At 38.8% G+C, this 25,608-nt stretch overlaps 1 protein-coding gene across 3 annotated transcripts in view; it reads left to right on the top strand.

Moving 5' to 3' along the window:
* LOC100564798 (solute carrier family 22 member 15-like) overlaps positions 1-24,834 on the top strand; it is a 38,806-nt gene extending 13,972 nt beyond the window's left edge. Inside the window, exons 4-12 of one of the 3 annotated variants that reach the window (XM_016995072.2) lie at positions 2,573-2,737; positions 6,482-6,611; positions 10,467-10,688; positions 11,523-11,663; positions 14,299-14,387; positions 16,972-17,080; positions 19,759-19,831; positions 20,622-20,780; positions 23,900-24,834. In XM_016995072.2, the coding sequence (XP_016850561.2) occupies positions 2,573-2,737; positions 6,482-6,611; positions 10,467-10,688; positions 11,523-11,663; positions 14,299-14,387; positions 16,972-17,080; positions 19,759-19,831; positions 20,622-20,780; positions 23,900-23,926 (1,115 nt within the window). In that variant the 3' untranslated portion in view covers positions 23,927-24,834. Of the gene's footprint in view, positions 1-2,572; positions 2,738-6,481; positions 6,612-10,466; positions 10,689-11,522; positions 11,664-14,298; positions 14,388-16,971; positions 17,081-19,758; positions 19,832-20,621; positions 20,786-23,899 lie in introns of all 3 variants that reach the window. The other 2 variants (XM_008114753.3, XM_008114754.3) reach the window with 2 other exon arrangements.
* The last annotated feature ends 774 nt before the right edge of the window (positions 24,835-25,608 follow it).

Below are 25,608 nucleotides of genomic sequence, written 5' to 3'. Positions count from 1 at the left end.
TGTAAATATGCAGAGGGTTGTGATTTTAAGACATTATCTTGTGCAAAGAGTACTCATAGATTTCCATGTGGAAGCCATTAAGATTTTAGCATGATGACCATATTTTCATGTTGCCAGTGCATTGTATAGATTCTTGGATATACTCTAAAGACACCTTAGGTGAAGATGGTTTCTGTTCAACAATTTATAAAGGTAACATATGAATTTAAATATAATTTTTAGGCGGGAAATCTTAATTTTGGGTCACATCAATGCATGTGTTCATGTTGACTACATTGTTAACATTTCTCCTTATTTTGCTTGCTTCTTCTTCGAGTTCTCTCTGAATGCACATTTGTGGTGAATACTGCACCTGTGCTTCCCAAGCTGTTTGCTTTAAATTTTGGTGGTAGCCCCACCCATTCCTCCTATGGGTATAAAAACTGCCTGGCTCCTCGTTCCCCAGTTGTTTTTGTTCCACCACAGCAGCTCTTTGGAACTCCACTCGCTATGTCAGCCACGGGATTCAAGAATTATATCCAGTGTGTGTCAAAGATACCTGTTAGGTCCCAGCCAGCCAGGGCACCAAGGCCTGCAGTGTTTCGGGACCTGCACTTTGACATAGATAATGATGAGGAATTTACTGACATTGCACCCTCCACAGAGGGGCCTTTACAGCTGCAGATGCCTGAAGATGTTGACGCTGGAGATTTGTTAATTGGAGAGGATTCTTCTAGTCCTCCCTCGCAGATAGAGGCAGATGTGGAAGAAATGCCTGGGAACGGGGTTTTTAATCGTAGAGATTTTGTGACTAGAGAAAGAAGTGCAAAACAGGAAATCCGCCGCAGCCAGAGATTGGCAAACAGATGGGAAAATGGGTAGCGTTCCCTTAGGAAAGTTTTAGGAGTTTGTACTCCCCAAATTCTGAACAGCCCAGAATCTGTTAAAAGTGTTTTGTTTGGTAGATTTCCTTGCGGTGTCAACGATGCTTTTTGGAGAAAGGTTTCTCCGTTCCTAGTTCCTGTTTCAAGCCAAGATTTCCAGTTACAGTCGGGCCTTGCCGTGCCTCTCGAGTAGACCTTGACTTTACTTCGGATGTTATTCCTTGTTCCTGATTCAAGTTTGCCTCAGCTTTAACAACTTTGTTACTTTGATTGCTACGAAGCATTTCCAGTGGATAGAACTCTGTTTTCTACCAGCCTTGTTTCCCTGTTTAACTTCATGGACTTTGATTTCTTGGGAGATCTATTGAGTTCTCATTGTGGATTATAATATCAGACTATTTCCTTCACACAATTGAAACCGTCATTGACTTTCTGAAAAGAACCATTCCTTACTCAGACTCTATACCTAATTTCTTTTGGATTTATAATTGTTTTAATAAAGATATAGTGTGTTAGATTGGCTCTTGTTTGGTTTTCGAGTGCTCGTGCTGCCTTGGGGTGCAACAATACCAGACTCTGATGGACACATGAAGTGCCTCCTCTGCCTGGGAGAAGTACACATCGTGAGCTCTTGCCCTCACTGCCAAGCCTTTATGGTGCAGGCGAGGAAGAATAGAGCCTTCAGCCGATGCTTTACCGGCAAGCCTTGGCCTCTCCCACGGCATCAGTGCCATCAACTTTGGGCTCGACAAAGGCTCTGGCAAAGGCCTCCACATTGAGAGTAGTTAAATAGCTACTCTCAAGGGTACAATACAACCAACGCCCTCGAGGGAAGACATTATGGTTTTTTTCTCAAGATACTTCACCACTCCCAAGAAAAATTGTGAACTTTGCCCGATACTCAGCCTCCGGGCTCTCAGCTCCTTTCTGTTGCCAAAGAAGTTCAGAATGGTGCTGGTATTGTCTATCCTTCCCCTCCTCGCCAGAGGAGACTGGTTTGCTACAATAGACTTACACAACACATACTTCCATCTGGCGCACAGATGGTTCCTCTCCTTCAAACTAGGTCCCCAGACCTTCCAGTTCCACGTCCTTCAGACTTGCAACAGTGCCAAGAGTCTTCACAAAATGTATGTTGGGAGTAGCGGCTCACCTTCGTTGAAGCAGTGTCATAATTTTTCCTTACCTCAACAACTGGCTCCTGAAAGCAAGATCCCCATCTCTGCTATAGGAACAGGCAGCCAAAATTTAACGTAAACAGCTTGGGAAGCTTCCGTTAGAGACTGCGCAGGCGCAGTATTGTCCGCAAATGTGGATTCACAGAAAATCACTCAAAGAAACATAGTTACAGGTAAGCAACCTGTCCATATATCCTTTTAAGATACATGAATACTAACAGAATTGCTCATAACCAGGATTTACCTAAGTCGTTTTAGGCATTTTTAAACATGTGTTTGTATGTTCATATTTTAAAATATTTAAAAAATCCTTTATCTGGGAGGAACTAGGGTTTCACCCAGGATTAAATAAATAGGTAGATATTATTTATCCATTTGGCATGTTTTTTTCATCATTGAACTCTGCAAATGAACTTGGTAAATAGCTTCAAGTGAGTTCCATTAAACCAGTAGGATGTGTTTCTGTGTAGGTGCGCATAGGATTATGCTACACAATGGGAAATATTTACAATCTGTATGTGTTTTGTGCAGGCCTTTTCTTTGATGTCATTTTTGGGTATGTCTCAGCATTTGCTCCAAACTATGAAGTTTTTGCCATGTCACGCTTTTTTGTTGGGATTACAAATGGTGGAATGGCTCTAGTGTCTTTCGTTTTGACACAAGAATATGTTGGAAAATCTTTCTGGGCATTGACAGGTAAGATATGAAAACTTGGCTTAGTCTAGCAATTTAAGACTTTTTAATGTTCAGTAGATATAATCGTTAGAATGAGTCAGTATTCAAAATACAGACGCTTGTGCATTTCCCCCCAGATTTCTGCCTGTAAGGATTTTTGTGTGCTTTCATCCAGATAACTACTTTTTGTGAAAAACAATGTATACAGTGTTTTGTTTTGTTTTTTAAATAGATCTTGTTCTTTAAACATGCCTTGCTAGGTATCTTACTAAGCAGCTGAGGAAATTGCAGGACTTTTTTCTACATGTTATTTACAATAAAATGGTCTACCATTTTGCTCTCACCCCTTCCTTTTACAATATTCTTTATAAGAATAATGGCGCTCAAAGTTTAAAATAATGGTTTTCAATGCAATTCCTCCACTTGCTTTCAAGATAAACATAAGGCATTAATTTTTCTGGTTTGAAGAGCCTGAACAACATCTAGTTTTTTTCCTGGATTTGAATGTCCAGAAAGTATTTTTATTGTATACAGAGAAAGCTAAATTATCACCTTCCTTTTCCTCTCCCCACATACGTTAGAACTGCCTAAAATTATTTTTAAAATATAACCTTTTCTGATGGCTTACGGTCTGAACTCTTGTCTCCTGAGTGAAGATTGCTGAAAAAAAACCTTTGAAAATATCAGTTTTCTTGAATCTGCTTATGAGCAAACTGCAGATTCAATCATTGACTTGCATATGAAAAGGAGGTACCCACGTGGATAAAACGTTTTTAGAAAGAACTTTCTTGTTGTATTGTGCTTTTCAGTGCAATTCGTTCATAGACTGGGGCACCTTGTACACTGCCATAAAAAACAGATTATCTGCTTTGAACTGGATTATATGGCAGTGTAGACTCATATAATCCAGGTCAAAGCAGATAATGTGGATTATCTGCTTTGATTGGATTTTATGACAGTGTAGAAAGGGCCTGAGTCAAGAATCATTACATGTTGCAGAATCAACAGATGACAATGCATAAATGTAGGAGTTAAGTCAACTGCTCATGAAGATGCGTGATCATATCAACATTCAGTTATATGTAGAGAAAATAAAAGTTAATATATAGAGTTGTGAATCCTAAACCATCATGGCTGGAGAATTCTGGATGCCATGATGGACAACTTATAAACATAACATAATCTTAAAAGTACAGTAGAGTCTCACTTATCCAACATTCGCTTATCCAACATTCTGGATTATCCAACGCATTTTTGTAGTCAATGTTTTCAATACATCGTGATATTTTTGTGCTAAATTCATAAATACAGTAATTACTATGTGGCATTACTGCATATTGAACTACTTTTTCTGCCAAATTTGTTGTATAACATGATGTTTTGGTGCTTAATTTGTAATATCATAACCTACTTCGATGTTTAATAGGCTTCCCCTTAATCTCTCCTTATTATCCAACATATTCACTTATCCAATGTTCTGCCGGCCTGTTTATGTTGGATAAGTGAGACTCTACTGTAATTTAAAACGTCTTCCTTTTAATTTTGAAGTTCTGTACTACTCTACCTGACCCTGCCCCAACCTGGTTATGTGGTATTCTTTTAGAAAACTGAACAATTTTTCTAATTCTTTTTATAATTTTTCTTTCTCCCAAATATTGTTTCCCCACTTGTCTATTCCTGTTTTCCCAATGTGTGGCTCTCTGACTCATTCCATTTTATGATTTCTTTATACTATTGGGTCTCCTTGGTTCAACCCCTCATTTTTCAGCACAATCCTGGAGAGATTAGTTGCTTTGAATTAGATTATATGGCAGTGTAGACTAATATAATTCAGTTCAAAGCAGATAATCTGGATTTTATATGGCAGAGTAGATGGGGCCTCAGTCACCAAGCAGGCAGGCAGTTGATTGAAACTTGGCAAGAAGGAGCCATTGATTATTGCCTTTCACAATAGTGTTGATGATGTGTCTGTTGTCATGACAGCAGTATCTGAGCCACAATATTTGAAGTATGCTCTGCAAGGCAACCGTAATGGTATTATGTAATAATGCACAAAACCAATAGCAACACATTTGTGCTTAAATCAGTCTCTTTACTTATTCGTTGCTCTTCACACAGTTCTAAAGAGCATCTTAATCAGGTTTCAGTGTCATGAAAATGGAGAAAATGCAGCACAATCCCATACACATTTACCTGGATGCCTGTCCCCATTACGTTCTGTGGGATATCTTCCCAAGTAACCACGTAAAAGCTTGAAGTTGCAAGGCAGGGAAGAGCCTGGAACCTGAAAGACCACAAAGCCTGTTGTGACTGTCACATTGTATCACTCCCAGTCACTAGGGCCCCTTCTACACTGCTATATAATCCAGAATATCAAAGCAGATAATCCACATTTTCTGCTTTGAACTGGATTATATGAGTCTGCTTTGCCATATAATCCAGTTCAAATCATATAATCTGGATTTTATATGGCAGTGTATAAGGGGCCTAGGAGTGATGGAACACAATTTTCAAGATGCCCCGCACCCTTGTCATGGGTGAAGCCCTGAAATGCTATTTAATTAAATGCCATTTAACTAGAATTTGGTAACTTGGACTATATGCAAGTTATTTTTAGCTCCAAATGGTACGAGTTTGCATATCTGCTAGAGGGATTTGAGGGCTTTTAGTGAACGGGGAGGCAAGTCTGTGGCCTGCACAACTCCCACCCCTACTTTGGAATAATTTTTGTTGTAATTAATAGGATTGCCATTTTCCTTATTTTAAGATTAAAGTAAAGGTAAAGGTTTCCCTTGACGTTAAGTCCAGTCATGTCTGACTCTGGGAGTTGGTGCTCATCTCCATTTCTAAGCCGAAGAGCCGCCGTTGTCCGTAGACACCTCCAAAGTCATGTGGCCGGCGTGACTGCATGGAGCGCCATTACCTTCCCGCCGGAGCGGTACCTATTGATCTACTCACATTTGCATGTTTTCGAACTGCTAGGTTGGCAGAAGCTAGAGCAACAGCGGGCGCTCATTCCGCTCCCGGGATTTGAACCTGGGACCTTTCGGTCTGTAGGTTCAGCAGCTCAGTGCTTTAACACACTTCGCCACCAGGGCTCCCATTTTAAGATTAAAGCAGTAAAAAATATTGAAACAAGATTCTGCACCATAATTTCAATCCCTAAACTGGATTACATTTTAGAATAGTTGTGGTTACCTGTGACCCTCAAGTTTCTTTTTGATGAGTAATTCCCATCAGCCCTGGCCAGATAGCAAAAGGCTAGCAATAATGGTGCCCGCAGTCCAAAGGTCAACTGATTGACCATAGTTGCAAACCCTTATTTAAAGCATGCATAGAAGTGACTAGTATTTCATTTCCTTGCATCATCTTTTCCCTTTTTATGTTCTTTTATTTGTCCTCTATTTCTCTGACTTTAGCTGCGTAAGGTTTATACCACAGTAGGAATCTAATTTTTGAAACCCGTTTATAGTGCTGTGTTAGTTGTCATAACATTTAAGCAGATAGAGGCCGAGAATGAAGCCAGTATGTGATTGAAATGCGGTTGTAAATTATGTTGAATATCTTGTCCTTGGCACAGTTCAAAGAAACATTTCTTGTTTTAAAATGTTTGGAAATATAAAATAAAACATGCATGAAGAATCCAATTGAAGGTCTTTGGACTCCTCATAAGCAAGAGGTTTTACATGTGTGTGTTTACGTATACTGCTGAAATACCATGCCAGCATTTAACAAAAATAGGTTAATATTTGTTTTGTTTTTCAGGTTCATTAACAAATCTGACATTTGCAGTCGGCATAGCAATTTATGCCTTATTGGGTTTTTATATAAGGGAGTGGCGTTTACTTGCCTTCATATCAAATTCCCCTGGACTTTTCTTTTTTCTTCTGTCATTGTAAGTAATGCTGAAATATATCTTGGAGAATGTAAAATTTCTTTATTATTTTGTAATGTATTTTTAATTTTTATTGTGTGTGAATAACAAACAAAAAGTACACATAGTACAGTAACTAACAGAAACTGTAGAATTACAATATCTTATCACACCCATACCCTCCTCCCCCACCCCTGTGAACCCTCCATCTATGACTTCCAACACTGTTCAATGTGGATCTTAAAACCTACTCTTATGTCTGTTTTAATACATTCCCCTTGCGGCTACTTTAAAGTCTACATTTGTCTTCCTTTTCAAATATCCAAATGCCAACCTCAATTTTTGGCAAAGTCTTCATTACCATTGATTAATTTGACTATTTTAATACATTATCATGTGAATGTAAAAATTCTTAAGTGGAAATATAGTACAATTACTGGAAGAGATATGCCTTAATAATTTTCTTTAACCCTTTCAAAGGGTTTTCTTGCCAAGATTTATTCCGGTTGACAATTGTATTCCGCTGTTGTTGAGAGGCTGTGACTTGTCCAAGGTCATCCTATGGGTTTCCATTGAAGACGTGGTTTCCCATAATCCTAGTTCAACATTCAAGCCACAATATCATTCCAGCTATCCTTTAATAGAGGTAGAACTTTAGATAATAACTAGCTGTGCCTGGCCACGCGTTGCTGTGGCGAAGTATGGTGGTATGGGAAATAAAGTATTGAGGAATTGGTGGTAGTTAAGGTAAAGGGTAAAGGTTTTCCCCTGACATTAAGTCCAGTTGTGTCCAACTGCACACTGAAGTGGATTATATGGCAGTGTGGAGTCAAGATAATCCAGTGCAAAGCAGATAATATAAGATTATAAATGGGTTATATAGCTTTGTGGAAGGGCCTTGAGTCTACACTGCCATATAATCCAGTTCAAATCTGATAATCTCTATTTTATAGGCTGTGTGGATGAGGCCTGAGGCCTAACTCTGCCTGTCCCCTGGGCTGAGTGGGTTGCTAGGAGGCCAAGTGAGCAGAGCTTAGCCTTCTAACTAGCAGCAATTAGATAAAAAACAATTATTCCTCTCCCTCTAATTAGGACTTTATTTTTCTTTTCTTTTTGTTGTATGAACGTAGAGGCATGGATGAGGGGTTGTGCTGCCAAGTTTAGTGTTTCTTGGGTGTGTAGTTTTGTTGTTTTGCCCTAGGCCGAAATTTCATTACCCTTTTATATATATAGATAGAGGTAGATTTTTTTTAAAAAAAAATCAAGGTAAAACTGAACAAAAGTGTGGCAAGGATGCAAGATGGGCAGGCTTTTGACATTTAATTCTTTGGTGAACAGATGCAAAGCAGCTTCTGGTATATGGTGTTAATGTACGTATTAAATAAAACTAACCAAGTTAGCACTGGTTTAAAGATTGTCTACCTCATCAGATGGGGGGGATATTGGATGACATGCGGCAGTTCGCCTTTCCTTTTGCCACAGAGCCTGCCGACTCTCATTCCATGATACACAGCTTCTTCCGGCAGTGTTCCATGGAAAAAAGGAAGGCGAGCCGCGACAACATGGCAGCCTTCCCATCTTCAATTGAGAACAACAGGGAGAAGCCAGGTGGGATGGGGCGATGAGTTAGTCGGGCGATGAGGGGCGATGGGTTCCCCACACCCCTTGATAGGCACCACTGGAATCACCACGATGATTCGTGATTCCAGCGGTTCATCTGATGAGGTCGGCAGTGTCTTAATGATGGAAGAGACCACAAAGGCCATCCAGCCTAACCCCCTGCCATGCAGGAACTCAAAATCAAATCTTACCTGGCAGATATCTTTAGAAAAAATTCCAAAGAAAAGACTTTACCACCTTCTGAGTGGACAGCACATTCTACTGTCCATCAGCTCTTACTGTCAGGAAGTTCTTCCTGATGTTCGGGTGGAACTTATTTTCCTGCAATTTGAATCCATTGCTCCATGTCCTAGTCTCCAGATCAGCAAAAATGAGCTTGCTCCATCTCCAATATGGCATCCTTTGAAATAATTTAAACATGGCTATCATGTCCCCTCTCAACCGTCTCTTCTCCAAGTTAAACGTAACCAGCTCCTCATAAGGCATGACTTCCAAACCTTTGATCATTTTGGTCACCTTTCTCTGGACATATTCTAGCTTTTCAATACCTTTCCTGAACTGTGATGCCCAGAACTGGACATGGTATTCCAGGTGAGGTCTGACAAAGCAGAATTGTCAGATTTGAATCCTTAAAGAAGCAGAGGGAAGAAAAAATTCCATACACTTCTTGTTTCCTACTGCCTGCAGTCTCTGAAAAGCTTCTCTTAAAACACCATGGTGTGAGATGCAGGGTGGGATGGGTGGAGGGAAGAGAGGATGGGAAAATTTATTTCCAAGAATATTTTCAAGTTCTCTTGGGAGCCAAACCTAAGTCTGTAGTTGTCTGCAATCCAAGAAGGAAACTAAGAGCTGTTCAAATAACTAGAATCCATCTGTGAAATGCATGGCTTTGTGAGAAAGTAGCAATTGGAATAGTGACAGATAAATGAGTTTTAGAAAGGTCTTTAGGGGAAGTTAATTAGAAATAAATGGAACCAAAGAGATGCTTTTCCTCTTGCACTTATAATGCATGAAGTAATATACTGTAATAGTAGTTAAATTAGTTATGGCTGTAAAATAACAAGCAATGATAATTTGTGTCAGTTCTGGTAGGTTTGTCTTTCTCTTGTCATATTGAATAAAACAACTTGTTTAGTTGATATTTCACACCAAGTAATGATGATTGAAAATGAACTGTGTTGCTGGTAACTCATTTGTCATTTGGAAAGTGTGATATTTCTCTAGTTTGCATTTTATGCACATCAAAATAGATAATACAGACCAGTGAAATGTGAAGGAACGCGTTTTTGGATATGATCCAGCCTAGTTTTGCCTTGCGTGAGAGGGAGATTTGGAAGCTTTCCCATGCATAACATGTCTTTATGAATTTCTGCTTTTCTGGTTAAAGTAATGGTTATGATCCTAAGTGCTGATTATAAGCAAATTATCTTGTCTTCCATCTTTTTCAGTCCTTTCTGTTCCAGGGGACCGTGGTCAATATAGCTTTCCTAATTTGGCTCTCTCCAGACATTTTGGACTATAACCTGGATCAGTATTTGGACCAGCTGCAGAATATATCTCTGGAGAGTGCTGGGTTAAGGAATGCTGATGTAAGATGTTTTTAATATGTCAGAACATTTGTCTCACAATTATTTATGTTACGTTTTCACATTTTAAAATGGTGGCAATCTTTAAACATTTTACTTTATTTTAGGTGCTTTCTTGTCAGACAGCTTTGGTCAGGTTTTGGAAAATACTATCCTGTTTCCCCTAAAATAGGACATCCTCAGAAAATAAGACCTAGTAGAGGTTTTGCTGGATTGCTAAATATAAGGCCTCCCCCGGAAGTAAGACCTAGCAAAGTTTTTGTTTGGAAGCATGCCCGCCGAACAAACACCAGAGCATGCAGGATCGGTAAATGTACCTATCATAGAATGTTGTATGGATGGAAATAATGGTAGTAACAAGAAATTCTTGGTAGGATTCACAGTTTGTCTGGTTATGCTGGTTTGTGATGACAACTACTATACAGTATATAATGTTCATTTTTTGTTCAACAATAAATGTGAATTCTTCTTCATGGAAAAATAAGACATCCCCTGAAAATAAGACCTAGAGCATCTTTGGGAGCAAAAATTAATATAAGATACTGTCTTATTTTCAGGGAAACATGGTACGTACAATCTAATGAACAGATACTTAGGCCAATACACAGTTTTTTTTAAAGGCATAGAAATCACACTTTGTATCGTATCTTTGAATGTTCCTTTTTTTCAGTATGCTTCCTGAATCACCAAGATGGTTATACTCTCAAGGCAGAACAATGGAGGCTGAGAGCGTGCTACAACACATAGCCCTTGGTAATGGAAAAGAGAGGTTGGCGGTGAAGTTGAAACAGTGCAAAGCAACAGTGAATAATGATATTTCAGCACCTGGTGTCCTAAACTTAGTTAAACATCCCGTCCTTCGGTGGCGCACTGTCATCTTGATGTATATCTGGTAATTAATAAATAGAGATTTTGAAGCAACATGAATTAGTCACATACAAAAATAGCAAACCCTGACTGGTAATTCTAGGCTGCTTGAAAGAGAAATTGTTATGCTGATTATTATTATAGCAGCTTAATTGTTACCTGGCATTCCAAAAAGCAATAAATGTTTGAAAGAGTTCAGTTGTTCTGAGCCTTGAGGGATCATTGTCTTCTATTTTTTTCCTCCTTGCCCCCATCCTTTCAAACTAATCTTTAAAGAGAAGGCTGAGAGAAGACATGATGGCCATGTATAAATATGTGAGGGAAAGTCATAGGGAGGAGGGAGCAAGCTTGTTTTCTGCTGCCCTGGAGACTAGAACACGGAACAATGGCTTCAAACTACAGGAAAGGACTCTAGGATTCTATAAGGACAAAGGAGGCTATAACCAAGAAAAAAAAATCTATTATACTGTATTTAATATACGGTGACAACTCTCATATGTTTGAGTTTTGTCACAGTTAGCTGAGAAAATTCTTCAGCTATGGATAAGGTAGAATGTCTGCTTTACTGAGCAATTTTCACTGTATTGCCACACAATTTTTTCCTGGGGAGGAGAGAGGAAAAAGGGTTGAGCTGCTGTTCTCTGGGGGAGTCAGTTAGATGATCCTTTCTTTCCTTCTGGAAGATGAGTTGGGAGGTGGTTGAGCATTAGTAATGCTGGGGATCCTATTCCAGAAAAAGTTCAGGCTTGGAGGTTTACAGGATCTGCACACTTAAATAGCAGTGCATACATAGAAGTTAACACAGCATAAATTCCTGGCATGTGCTGCTTAACATAATCAATCTCTCTTTCATATTTAGGTACGTGTGTAGTTTTGTATATTATGGCTTAACCCTGAATGCTGGTGAATTAGGAGGGAACCTTTATCTGAATGTGGCACTTTCTGGCCTTGTAGAAGTTCCAGCATTTCCCCTCTGTATGTTTTTCATTGAGAAGCCTTGGTAAGTCTAATAACCTCTCTTTTATATCTATATATTTTATATCTCTATGAAGGTCACTCCAAAAGCGAGGCACAACATTTTTTTAAAATCTGAATTTTTTTCTACATATTTGCTATTTTCTTCTATTCTAATTTAATATAACCTGATCCTGCATACACAGTTGTTGTAGCACTCCTCCATGATGGCTGCTGTTCCTGATATCTGTCAGAAGCAACATGCTGTAATTTAATTCCTAATTTGTGAGAATGAGACAGTGGGAAATATCCACAGGAGACTGAAGGTGTATATGGAGATGACTGTCAATCGCAGTATTGTTAGTCGCTGGGTTCACAGGTTATCTGGTGAAAATATTCAGGATGCTCCATGAATCGGCAGACCACACACTGCACAAGACAACTGACAATGTGGAGTGTGTGAACAACATGGTTAAAGCTGATAGATGCATAACTGTTAAAAAATATCACTCCAACTGGGCATTAGGGAAGTGAGTGTGTGTATAGAATACTGAAACAGTTGCAGTTGAAGTAGGTCTGTGCAAAGTGATATCCCAAGGAAGTTGACAGATGCACACAATGTAATCCCAAAATCCATATGCAACAAACTCTTGATCCAGCATGAGAACAATCAAAGCGATTTCTTTCAAGAATCATGATGGAAGATGAAACATGTTTACACCATTTTGAAGCAGAGACAATCAGCGGAGTGACATCATCTGAATTCTCCTACAAAAAAGACATTCAAGGCTGTACCTTCAGCAGGAAAAATTATGGCAACTGTTTTCTGGGATTCAGAAGGACATCATGCCTAAAGGGGCAAACATTAATTTGGATGTGGAAATTCTTAAGAAACTTCAATAAGTGGGAGTTAAATGTGCACATTGTATTAGAACTCTTCTGTCTGGCAGATGGATTGTAGAGTCCTTCTTACCATCCAGGCCAAAGGTGAACAGGCCAAAGGAATTATTGCTGCCATACAGGCCAAAGGTGAATAGATATTTAGTAACAGGGAAAGGGTAATGTGTATTCGTGACTTTGTTGGATACTTGTCTTTGTATTCTGAGGCTAGGAAAAGATATGAAGGCTGAAAATGAACTAGGGGGTTGTATCTTTATCTATTGTTAACCTCATAGAATCCTAGAATTGCAAGAGACCCCAAGAGCCATCCAATCCAATACTATTCTGCCATATAGGAAAGACACAATCTAAAACCTTGTGATAGATGGCCATCCAGCCTCCTCTAGAGAAGGAGACTCAATTGGACCCCAAGGGCGCATTTTTCTCTGCTGAACAGCTTTTGCCATCAGGAAGTTCTTCGTAATGTTTAGGTGGAGTCTTTTTTTCTTGCATTTTGAATCCATGGCTCCATTTTGTTCCAGTATTTAGAGTACTAGAAAACAAGCAGGAAAATTATGGCAGCTGTCTTCTGGGATTCAGAAGGACATCATGCCTAAAGGAGCAAGCATTAATTCAGACACATATGTGGAAACTCTTAAGGAACTTCAAGCTCCCTTCACTGTGTTCATCCCTACCAGCAGAAACAATATGTTTTGCTCTTGCCACATGTCAGTCGGCAAACCCAGTGTGAAACTGAAAAACTTGGGTGGGCACAGTTGCCAAATCTACCTTCTAGCCCTGACCCGGTACCATCAGACTACCCCCTATTTAGCAAAGTGAACTCCCTGCCTGGAACAAGATTCTGCAGCCAGTCATACTTAAAAGGGATGTGCACAATGTCCCAAAACCATACTGTTTTTGGTTCCATTTTTGGCTGTTCCGTTTTCTGGGAAATTCCTGAAATTAGGAGAGGGGTGACAAAACGTTCTGGTAAGATTAGGTCCATTGGCACCAATGGGGAAAATTTAGAGGCTAATTTCGCCATCATTTTTAGGTCTATCAGGATTAAACTTGCAGGTCACATTTATAATTGCAAGTCTGCCAAGTTTCAGAACGTTTCACCAATCCACTGATTTTTGAGAAATGTTTTAATGTTTACCATAATTTTTAAATAAAAAAACACAAGAGGGGGTTCTGGGAATTGGAAGTCCCAACCAGTGTGTGCTACAAGAGGGGAAGAGAATGGACACAGTCAACCAAGCCTCTAATTGGCTGCAAACGAAACGTGAGAAACAGAGAGAGAAAAAACCTCACCTCCCATCATGTCCAGGGAGGGAGTGCAAAGGCTTCTTCAATGCCCACGCTGTGTTGCTATTTGATTTGCAAGGCTGCCCACATGCCGTGGCCTCCAACTCAGGTAGAGTGCCACTCAACCCCTTGCCCCCATTAGCCAAAAGATCTGGCTGCTCATGATCCGTTCTGATTAAGGCTCCGGCTTGATCCTGTATGGTCCATTTTCCCAAATCGCCAAACGGAATTCTGCACACTCCTAGTACTTAATGTGTACAGAATTGGTGTCATCATTTTAATGTAATTCAGGGGAGGGGAATATTTTGTTTACTACTCATCTGCATGCATGTTGAGAGAAGGAGAGGAGTGAGAGATGTACACACAATGTACAGTATTTCTTTCTGCACATTGTAATTTCCACTATTGGCTCATAGGAAAAATCCATTTTTAATAATATCAACATGCATCCTTGTATAGCTTTTACTCCAGACTTGTACTATTTTCCTTTCCAGGTCAGGAAGACGTAAAAGTACAGTTGCTTTTTTGATGTTTGCCGGCCTTGCCTGTATATTTACAGCGTGCCTACCAGAAAATGCTGAGGGTGAGTATAATGTTCTCTTTTAAGCAAGTATCGTTTTTTGCCAGTAGACACAAAACTGATCTTTTCAGAAAATAAAATAGCAAATGCAGTTATGCCAAACAAGTACAGATGAATTTCCAGCTCACATTTAAACTAAAAGACAAATTTACTTGCAATACTAGTATAATTGCTGTACATGTACCAAGTCACTATTTCTTCTTCATGAACAACTTTTTCTTAATAGGAGTTGAAGAGTGAGTCAAACTTTTAATGTAGTGTCCCTCACATAGAGCATTTGGTTTGTGTAAACCTCATATGTCATCCTTCTAAATGGTACTAGATCATACTAACCTATGAATATGCCTGGGTTCTTTAAAAGTTACTTGTCACTGGAATGCCTTGAAATGTGTTGTGTCAAACAGTTCATTTAGTTTACTTTTCATTTTGGTGCTTTCTATATAGACAATTTGTAAAAACACTGGGAGGTTAATGTACTTTTCATAGGTGTTTCTATTCCATTGTTTGAGTAGCTTTTCAAATGGCTCCTGTGAGGAAATGATTAACTATGAATGTTGCTTTGAGACACAGCTTTTGGCGTCAGTACATCAAACCTTTGACTCCACTATTTTTGTCCTCTTCAACTCTGTCAAAAATAACAAAACATATATTAATCAATAATAATAAATTGACTGTGCAATCATTAAAGGTACTGGAACCTGCTCCAGTTTTCAATCTGACATCACAATGTGAATCACTATGCTATTTAGATTGATATAACAAAGGATAAAATACATACGTGAAATAATTTTTTTTGTATAGTACATTTTTATTTTGAAGCTGGAATCAGACTTGGCAGATTTCTACCAGCTAGGATTGCACCTAAAAATGTTTCCAGCTTTGATTCCAGGACTCCAACTCTTCAGCCTGATTTTGGGAATAGTTGCACTAGAAACACCACTGCATGGTGGCCACTTAGTTTGTCCTTTGTGGGGAACATTACATTGCTGAAAGTGAACCACAAGGTAGAGAAGCCTCTATACAGGGTGTTTGAAAAAGAACTCCCTAGTTTTAATGTGTTTTAACTTAAAACTAGGGAGTTTTTTTTTCCAAACACCCTGTATAAAGCCACACACCTTTTTTGGCCTATACGGACCTTATCACAGGTCAGGATTTGCCATGTATTGTGGCAAAGCCATGGGATCCCGGCAAGTGGTGTGGAGCACCCATCACCTCACCCCCCTCATTGCCCAACTTTCAGCTCCATATCACGGTAGGAAGTGTCCACTGCCCAGCTTCCCCCTATTGTTGCAAAGGCAACATGGGAAGCTCTCTCTCCCTTTTTGCAAAGGAACCCTGCCGAAAGTAGCTCTATGTTATGTAATGGGCTCCATGGCAAAAGGGGAGAACAAGCAGTGTACGTTGGGTAAATTAGCCCGTATGATGAGGTCGTACATGCGAAGGTAAAAACTGTGTGAAATAAGACCGTGTAATGCCTCATGGCCAGGTCTGCAGTTTTTTGAGATTTTCTGGAGTCACTTAATGACAGTCAGCTGAGCCCTGGTAGAAACCATATGTAACTCTCCCCCTTTGATACGGAGAGATCCTCAGAAGGGCTCTATCAAGTATTAGGCTTGCCTTCCTTAGTGCCATCAAATTGAAAATTGAAGAGGGTGGTTGTTCATTTAATGGCTGCATAGAAGAACAAATTTCAGCAGATGTGGCTTGTCATGCATCAAGGTAATAACTCAATCATTTCTGCTGAAATCTCCTCTTCTAAACAATCATTCAAGGTACTGGAACCTGCTCCAGTTTTCAATCTGACAAGCCTAGTGCCACTGCAAGATGGTCATTTGTGAATTTGGGCATTTTCCCTCTGCATTTCGCTAGACAGTGTGGCCGTGCTCTGACACCTTTGGCTGACTGGCAATAACGGTAGCATCTCCAGGTGGCTTTTTTGCTTTGGAATTTGGGTTTGCATTGTTCCCATCTTCCTCAAGAAGGTGGAAACTATGAATTTCAAGAGGGGCGTTGTGTGGTTTCCAGGCTGTATGGCCAAGTTTTAGTAGCATTTTCTTCTGATGCGTTTGTGGCTGGCATCTTCAACCACACAACATCCCATTGATTTTGGCTGTGAAAGCCTTAAACAATACACACTAGATACGATTTCTTAACTACAGTAGAGTCTCACTTATCCAACATTTGCTTATCCAACGTTCTGGATTATCCAACGCATTTTTGTAAATGTCTTCAATGCATCATGATATTTTGGTGCTAAATTCGTAAATACAGTAATTACAACATAACATTACTGTGTATTGAACTATTTTTTCTGTCAAATTTGTTGTCTAACATGATGTTTTGGTGCTTAATTTGTAAAATCATAACCTAATTTGATGTTTAATAGGCTTCTCCTTAATCTCTCCTTATTATCCAACATATTCGCTTATCCAACATTCTGCCGGTGCGTTTATGTTGGATAAGTGAGACTCTACTGTATTAGAAAATATGAAGACCTGATGAACTAACGAGTCTTGATTGCATATGATCGCTTAATGGGTTTGCACATTCCATATTTGCAAACAGTTTCTTCTGTGTTCTGTTTTAGGAGTTTTCTTCAATCCCAGCATCTTAGCTTTATATGGGAAATTGACTGTGAGCGCAGCCTTCAATATCGTATATATTTACACCTCAGAACTCTACCCAACAGTAGTGAGGTAACTGAAAATGGAAATTTATTTATTTATTTACAGTATTTATATTCCGCCCTTCTCACCCCGAAGGGGACTCAGGGCGGATCACACTATACACATATAGGGCAAACATTCAATGCCCATATACACATAGAACCGAGACAGAGAGACAGACGCAGAGGCAATTTAACCTTCTCCTGAGGGGATGTTCGATTCTGGCCACAGAGGGGAGCAGCTGCTTCATCATCCACTCTGTCCGCACTTCCTCATTCCAACGTCATAAATTAGTTAAACTTGCCTCCCCACTTTTTATAAGTGGTACCTTATCTCCTACTTGATAGATGCAACTATATTTCGGGTTGCTAGGTCAGCAACGAGCAGGGGCTATTTTTTATTTTTAATTGACGGGTGCTCACCCCGCCACGGGCTGGCCTCGAACTCATGACCTCATGGTCAAAGTGATTTAATGCAGCAGGCTGCTCACCAGCCTGCGCCACAGCCCGGCCCCAAGAGGAAAATACTCCTCTTATATTTATTTTAAATCCTGCAAGATCAGAGCGTTGATTGCAGTTAAAAACAAATACAGTTCAGCCAAATTAGATCTCATCAGCAATTCAGTTCAATAGTTGAAGTAAAATTGCACTCCCCGAACTGCACATTGGGAGGTCTGAGCTGCTTTGGCATGAACAGAGAAAGGAGTCAGCTGTTACTAAATAGCCTCCTGTTTGCTCAGTCCTTTGCTGGCTAAAGGGCTGAGTAAAGCAGAAGCCAACTGTATACTTTTTTTTTAATGCAGATAATTGGTTGAGATCTCATAACTCAAGCTATAAAACTAATGTGTCATTTCCTTTATTGTATGTTTCATGAAAGTTTGGCCCAGAGCCTACATGTTTCCTTCCAGGCTTCCTGAACCCCTAACAGAAAAGCCTCAATTCACCTCAGTCCATCAAAAAAGGCCTTACTGGAAGTTGCAGCCCACAGCTGGTTTTGATCTTTGGCTGGTGCAAGGTTGAAAACTGTAGCCATGCTACAGTTGGCCACCCATCATCTTGTATATCAAGATGGTGTCAGATTGAGTTATGTCATTATTCACATCTTGCTTTGAGGAAAAAAGACTTGAGAGGCCACTGCAAAATTTAAATGCATGTTTCTGGGACAAAATGATTCATGCACTCCTTTTCAAAGATGAGAGAGCATTGAAGAGAGTGAAATCTTTTTCTGTAGATGTGAAAAGTTAAATCCATTTAAAATATTGTATTATGTCTTGCTTAAATGTGTTGCAGGAAAACATGTCCCCATTTGATGTTTTCTTATAAATATTGAGGACAAACTCTAGAATAATTTGAGCATAGTGTTATATCACCACCTAGTGTTCAGAGGTAGCTTTGCAAAATTCCTTTTCTTTTGGCTTGTGCAGATAATGACCAGACTGTTTTTTTTATTTATTGTACCTTGTACAATATTTTTTTTTATTGTGCCCCTGGTGGCACAGTGCGTTAAAGCGCTGAGCTGCTGAACTTGTGGACCAAAAGGTGCGAGGTTCAAATCCCGGGAGCGGAATGAGTGCCTGCTGTTAGCCCCAGCTCCTGCCAACCTAGCAGTTTGAAAACATGCAAAAGTGTGTAGGTCAATAGGTACTGCTCCAGCAGGAAGGTAACAGCGCTCCAAGGCAGAGAGTTCCACTGTGTTGAACAACTTGTACAATCAGGAAGTTTTTTTTTAATGTTCAGGTGGAATCCCCTTTCCTGTAATTTGAACTCATTGGTCCAAGTCCTAGTTTCAAGGAAACAAGTCTGCTCCGTCTTCCTTATGACACCCTTTCACATATTTACACATATTTACACATGGCTATCATGTCTCCTCTCAACCTTACACATCACTGATGTTTATGGCAAGACAGAGTTCTCTTTAAATGAGAACTATGGTTTAAGAAATACTCGCATGTATCACTGTTCCTTTTTCTGTCATTTACCTATCTGTCTGGTACAAGTATAGGTATACTATTAGTTTTGAATCCTCCCTTGTAAATATATGCTTTATATTTCAAGCACATACACAGTTGACAGTTCTGATGTCTTTCCATAAAAGATTGACATACTCAAGAAATACTACATGAGTGAAAAAAAATTGGACATCCTTTATTTTTATTTTTTTTGGAATCCATTTATGGCTATCAATTGGAGAATTTACATGTTCAGTATAGTTGCTAAAGCGAACCAGCAACAAAATACTGCAATGTTTAGGGTTTCAGCCAGTTACCAAGGTTAACTTTATTACAAAATATACAAATTTCCCCCAATGGATGATGCATTTTGCCTACATGAGAAATGATTTTGTGTGTGTTTGTGTGTACTTATGCCCCTGTGTACATACAAAACATTGTTTCCAGATGTTGATAGATCACAGAGTGCTGAGAATTATGTGAAGTGTTGACGTTTTCTGGCTGGCAAGGCCAGAAATTACGTTCTGTTGAGAAGTAGAATTGCACTTCATTTTTAATATGTAAAGCACTGCATAATAAAGTTGTGTGTTATTGTTGTTGTTGTTGTTGTTCCATTTCTTACCCCCCTCTCTTCATGGCGCATTATAGAATAATTAAAACACATAAATAGAGTTGTTCTTGTTTGTTTGTTTATTTTAATCTTTACTTCCAGAGAAGAATACTTAGCAAATACTTTAGATTAATGTTTCTTTTTAAACAGAAATGCTGGCTTAGGTGTGTGCTCAATGACTTGTCGATTTGGTGGCATTTTGGCTCCGTTTGTTCCTTCTCTGGTAAGTAGTACTTTTCCTAACATTTTATTTTGCTAGCATATAATATTTTTTAAAGAAAACTTGTAGATCAAAATTGTATTTAACAATTGCTGTATAGTAGTGTTAAGAACATACTTTAAAGTTTATGTTTCCAGGATACCAATCATTTTTGTGATGGGGAGGGCCTGAGACTTTTCTAATAACAAAGTAGGTTATCTTTGATGACTAGAAAATAATACTATGGTCCATTTCTTTGATGAAAATACAAACACTTGAATTGACATGATTTCAGAATGTTCAGATAAAGTCACAAAGTATATAGCATGCGCAAACCATGCTAGCTAATATGATGTAATGGGTGTTGTAATTTTTTTTAAAAAAGGAATGTTTCCATGCTATGTTATTGTGCCCCTAACTTTGGCATAAACACTTGAGAGCATGTCTTTTCTTTGTTTTTCAGCACTATAGGGTGCACTGCTTCTTTTAATTTCCTCAGATTTCTGACTACATAGATAGTTTCACTAGTCATATGGGTGATACTTTGTGGAGTCCACAAAAATGAGGATAGTCATGGTATGAGGGTCTGCTATGTACACCTATTGGGATTTTGCTAGTCTTTTCAACAATATCTTTAGCATATCAAACAAATGCTGATACAACTCCATTGTGTCCAGGGACACCAGCTGTGTGCACATTTTTCCAGGTTAATTTTACATGAATCAATCGAGTATGTAATAGACTGGGGTGATTATTCTTTAATATGCTTCAATGTGGGCGAATCAATTCATAAAACTTTTTTTATTTAATCTAGAAAACCATTGGTCCATCTGTACCATTTGTGGTCTTTGGAATCAGTGGACTATCAGCTGGTTTCCTGACTCTTCTGCTTCCAGAAACATTGAACAAACCTATTGCCGAGACCATTGAAGATCTGCAGATGCCTGCCTATCAGATGCTAACAAACAAAAAGGCAGAGTAAAAATGAATTTATTTCTTTTATTTTCCAGTTCTACTAATTTTTAGGAACATCCTCAATAACTATTGAAACTTCAGAAAGATTTTTCATGTATTTGAATTAAAATAAATGTTCTTTTTTGTTCTTAGATTCATATATTTAATATTTTTCTCTATGTCCAAGAAGAAAAGAATTTCTCAAAATGTTGAGTGCAGTCTGTTTTTAATCATAGTGTGCCTGGAAAACTTCCCAACTCATTTCATTCACTCTCCACTTTACTTGCTTTTCTACAGTCACTCTGTTACAGACAGGCTATTTAATAAGAGTTCTTAGTTTCATATTTTTAATTCATATCTTAGAAAAGCCACCTGAAAAATTTTCCTACATGAAATATATGGCAAATTTAAAAAACAGAATTGCACAGTATCGTAGTTTTGTCTATTTTAATGGTTGTCAGCATGGATAATAATGTACTTACATTATAGTCTGTTTAAAAAGAAATAAATGTTTTCATTTTGATCCTGTTGCAGCTATGTTTGGTGTGAACTCTTGAAATCTTCCATAGGTTAGGGTAAAAGTTTTCCCCTGACATTAAATCTAGTTGTGTCCTACTCTGGGGGTTGGCACTCATCTCAATTTCTAAGCCGAGGAGCCAGCGTTGTCTGTAGACACCTCCAAGGTCATGTGGCTGGCATGACTGCATGGAGTGCCATTCAATAGAATACAATTTATGAAAGACATTAGGAAATGTTGATGTTAAGGGGTAAATAGTCATTAGGTGTATCATATAAGTATGCAGTTCAAACACTTTCGCCAATTCTGAATGAAACAGCTTGAATTATTTTTTTTTGAAAAAGAATAGACTGCACTGAGTAAAAGAAAACTGCATACAACATGGTGGTATTCTGCAAAAAGGAACACCATTAAAAATAAATTCATGTACAAGAACGTGATCTGCTGTGAAGGGGAGTGTAGCGTGGAGATCCTCAGATATTTTGCCAAGTATCAGATGGGGGGAAAAAAACAATAGTTTCTCCCCCAAAACAAAAAGCACTGGACACTTTTGTGACTTTTAAAGAATAATTTTGCAGCCACTAAAATGTGCAAATGGTTCAGTATGGAACAAGAAATAATAATAGTTTATTAGGAATAGGATCCAGCAATGGAATTTTGATGACAGAGTCTCTGGAACTACTAGAAGGACAAAGAGGAAGGGTTTTAGAACAATGTTGGATATTCTGGAACTCTACCGCAGCCTCTTGTGGACGTCAAAACCACAGAAGTCAATTTTTGGGTGGCATAGAGAGCTAGATGAAGGGATAACAGCAGAACATTGTGTTTTAGGTATATAAATCAGTCAAATTATTATGGTGAAATCTTATCAAGTAGCTGCTATGAGTTCTTAAATATTTACGTAATCAAACTCTTAAACATTTGAAGATTGGGCTTCTTAGCACAGTTGCACCAAAGACTGTGAATTAAGTCTGGGAGAAAAGTGGGGCATGTATGCAATAAAATAAAGGTGTAAACCTGAGGGCACTCAAGTGGTTTTGGGGGAACCCAGGTTCCATTCCTTATTTGTTTGGTTAATCTTTGTCTTGACTGACAGAGATTGTCAGAAATGAATTTGTTCTGCATGTAGAAATATTGTCATGTCAGACAAAATTCAGTTCCTATTGAGAGAGGAAACTTTTACAGATACTAATATAGGTATATGATTCGGCTTGTATATGATTGGGGTGCAAAAAAAAAATGTCATTGCCCCGCTCATGCCACTGGTAATTTCCTATACTGTTTGTTTGTTTCCTGTGACTTTTGTTTCCTCATTTTTATTAACATATATACAGTAAATTAGGTAAAGAGTAAGTAAGTGGGCCAAAATTAGAACTTTGCTCCAGCGGTCACCTCCTCTGGCACTGAAGAATGAAAGGTAAACATATATTGGCCTTTGCCAATATTCATCAATTGGAGGACTAAAGGCAATTAGAGTGTATCTGTTCTTAAAGACCAGATAGTGATCTGATCAAAATTCAATGATACAGCTGAGATCATAGAATCAAGAAATGCCATCTGAATTTGCTTGGCCTCCTCTTGTCTTCTTACTCCCCCCCCCTTTTTTTTTTTTTTTTTTTTTTTTGAGGAGGAGGAGAGCATCATTTCTGTTAGATTTTGAGCCTTTGGGCAAAAGACAGTCTTGTCTCTTAAACTCGGTTTTTAGTCCTTGCATTACTTAGAAAATTTGATCTATTAGAAAACAAATACCACATCTACTCGTGCATAAATGGATCTCATGTATAAGTCAAGACCAGGTTTTGCGGTCAAAATGATGGATTTTTCTGTGGCTATGAATAGGTTGGGGTTCAGTCCATGGAGAAAGAAGAGCAGAATTGCTGACTAAGGGAACCAGCCATTCGTGGCAGTTCCCACCATTTCCCTGCCCAGGCATTCAAAAAGGCCAGAAGCGGATCGGTGCTTCTTTTGGGACAGATTAAGCTCTAAACTTTTTTTGATAAGAGTTAAGGTGCATTCTTGCATTGACCTGTAATAAAGTTAATCCAAGTTTTTTGGGTTCATTTTTGCACTAAAATTTCTAGTCTTACACATGAGTATATAGGGTATGTTTTTGTGGTGCTTTTAAAGGCATTAGCCTTTTTTTTCCCATGTCAGGAGCGACTTGAGAAAGTCACTTCTGGTGTGGGAGAATTGGCCGTCTGCAAGGACATTGCCCAGGGGACGCCCGGATGTTTTTGATGTTTTTATTATCCTTGTGGGAGGCTTCTCTCATGTCCCTGCATGGAGCTGGAGCTGATAGAGGGAGCTCATCCGCGCTCTCCCCGGGTGGGATTCGAACCTTGCAGCTTTCAGATCAGCAACCCAACCTTCAAGTCACAAGGCTTTAATCCACTACGCTACGGGGGCTCCTCGGCATTAGTCATCACCTGGCATAAGCTTTCATAATCTCCAATCCAGTGCACTGGATAAAATGGGTTTTAGACCACAGCGTAGGCTAAATAAAACATGTTAATTTTTGAAGATATAACACTTTGCCGCAGTTAGTTTTGAGGGATTTTATACATTATCAATAAGAGCAGTGGCATCAACAACAATAATGTTTTTTTCCATCTACTTAACAGGTAAACCAGTTAGAAGAAAACAGTTAAATATTGCAAACCACACAACTTATTGGAAATTACAGTCGTGGTTCCCTGGTTGAAGTGTGACGCCATCAAGATTTATCACATTGCAACACTGAAGTACTTTGAGATTTCCAGTATGCTAAATGATTTATCTGCCCATAGAACATGAAGATTGGTGGTGGCAGTGATTAGTTATAACAACAGAGGAGAAATCAAGTGGCTACATAGATTTCTTAAACTGTCATCCTCTGTTTTAGGGCATTGAAAATTATGTGGATGTTTCAACAAAAATAATAGTTCTTATATATCTTAAATCAGCCTTTAACATTCTGGTGTCTTCCAGATGTGTTGGGCATGATGTCATTGAATGATGGGAGTTGTTGAGCACATCTAGAAGGCTGTTGGTAAAATTTCTTATTGGAGATTTTGACAGTTACCAAACTACATGGTTTAAACAGAAAGTATCACGGTTAATGGGTGTTTCTGTATAGAGAACACTTAGAATGAATAGCAAACTGTTCCTTAAATCACTGTCATACTGGAGAGCTAAAGACTAACTTAGGCCCCTTCTACACTGCCATATAAAATCCAGATTATCTTTTTTCAACTGAATTATATGGCAGTGTAGACTAATTATAATCCAGTTCAAAGAAGATAATGTGGATTATCAACTTTGATAATCTGGATTATATGGCAGTGTAGAAGGGGCCTTAGATTATGTCCACATACTTTGCGTCTTAATTTTTACAAAGTCCAAATGTTGCCAATATTTTTTATGAATGCTTTGAAACGAATGTTCCAAAATATTTATAAAGATCAAAAACATATTTTGAATACTGTTTCTAATTACTGCTGCAATATATCATAACTGAGGTATGCACCGAATGTATCAGTACATATCTGCTACAGGGATCAAGTGAAGGGTCAGCTTCCAGTCACAGATTACATGCGAAACAGTGCTCTTTGCCTTTAAGCACGATGGCTGACAATGACAACAACCCAGTGCTATATAGGACAATAGGATGGATCCAGATTCATAAAGTATCTTGTGCAAGATGTAAAAGCAAAAATAGAAACCCAAATTGTGTTTTGTTGCTTATCTTACTGAACAGAATCACGAGAAAGACAAGCGGAGAGCAAAGCTGTGCAATTCACCACACTCCTGGAAGAATCCCCATTTTAGGTCCAGTCGGATGCAATGGAGGTAGTTTAGAGATTCCTACTGGTCAACTGGAAGGGCTAGGTTTTAAGGAGAAGTTGCCTCAGGGACCAAGAATTAATCTGTCACTAGCCAAATTAGGATTCCTTTCATACTACGCTATTGTAGGCCATGAATTGCCTTAGTTCCATTCTATGGAATCCTAGGATTTGCAGTTTACCGATTCAGCCGCAAAGCTGTAATGCCCTCCCTCCCCAAAACTACAAACCCTATGATTCCATAGGCTGTTGCCATGGCTGTTAAAATGGAATAAAGTGTTCTATAATTGTATGGTGTGAAAGGGTTCCAGGTATATGGACCACACATTCCTCTTTTCCTACTACAGAACCTACCTGGTGTTACACTGCATGCTTGCTCTTATGCAGAACTATACCAGAACTGCTTTTCCTTTGGCTGTCAATCTGAAGGTCCAATCTGCAGGACAGGGATATTTTGCACAGCCCCAAGGGTTACAATGTGATCTTTTTAATGGCCTGCTGTTATCTTT

This window comes from Anolis carolinensis, chromosome 3, assembly GCF_035594765.1.
Source record: "Anolis carolinensis isolate JA03-04 chromosome 3, rAnoCar3.1.pri, whole genome shotgun sequence".
In the NCBI taxonomy this organism is placed as follows: Eukaryota; Metazoa; Chordata; class Lepidosauria; order Squamata; family Dactyloidae; genus Anolis; species Anolis carolinensis.
This window is presented reverse-complemented; position numbering and strand designations above follow the sequence as displayed.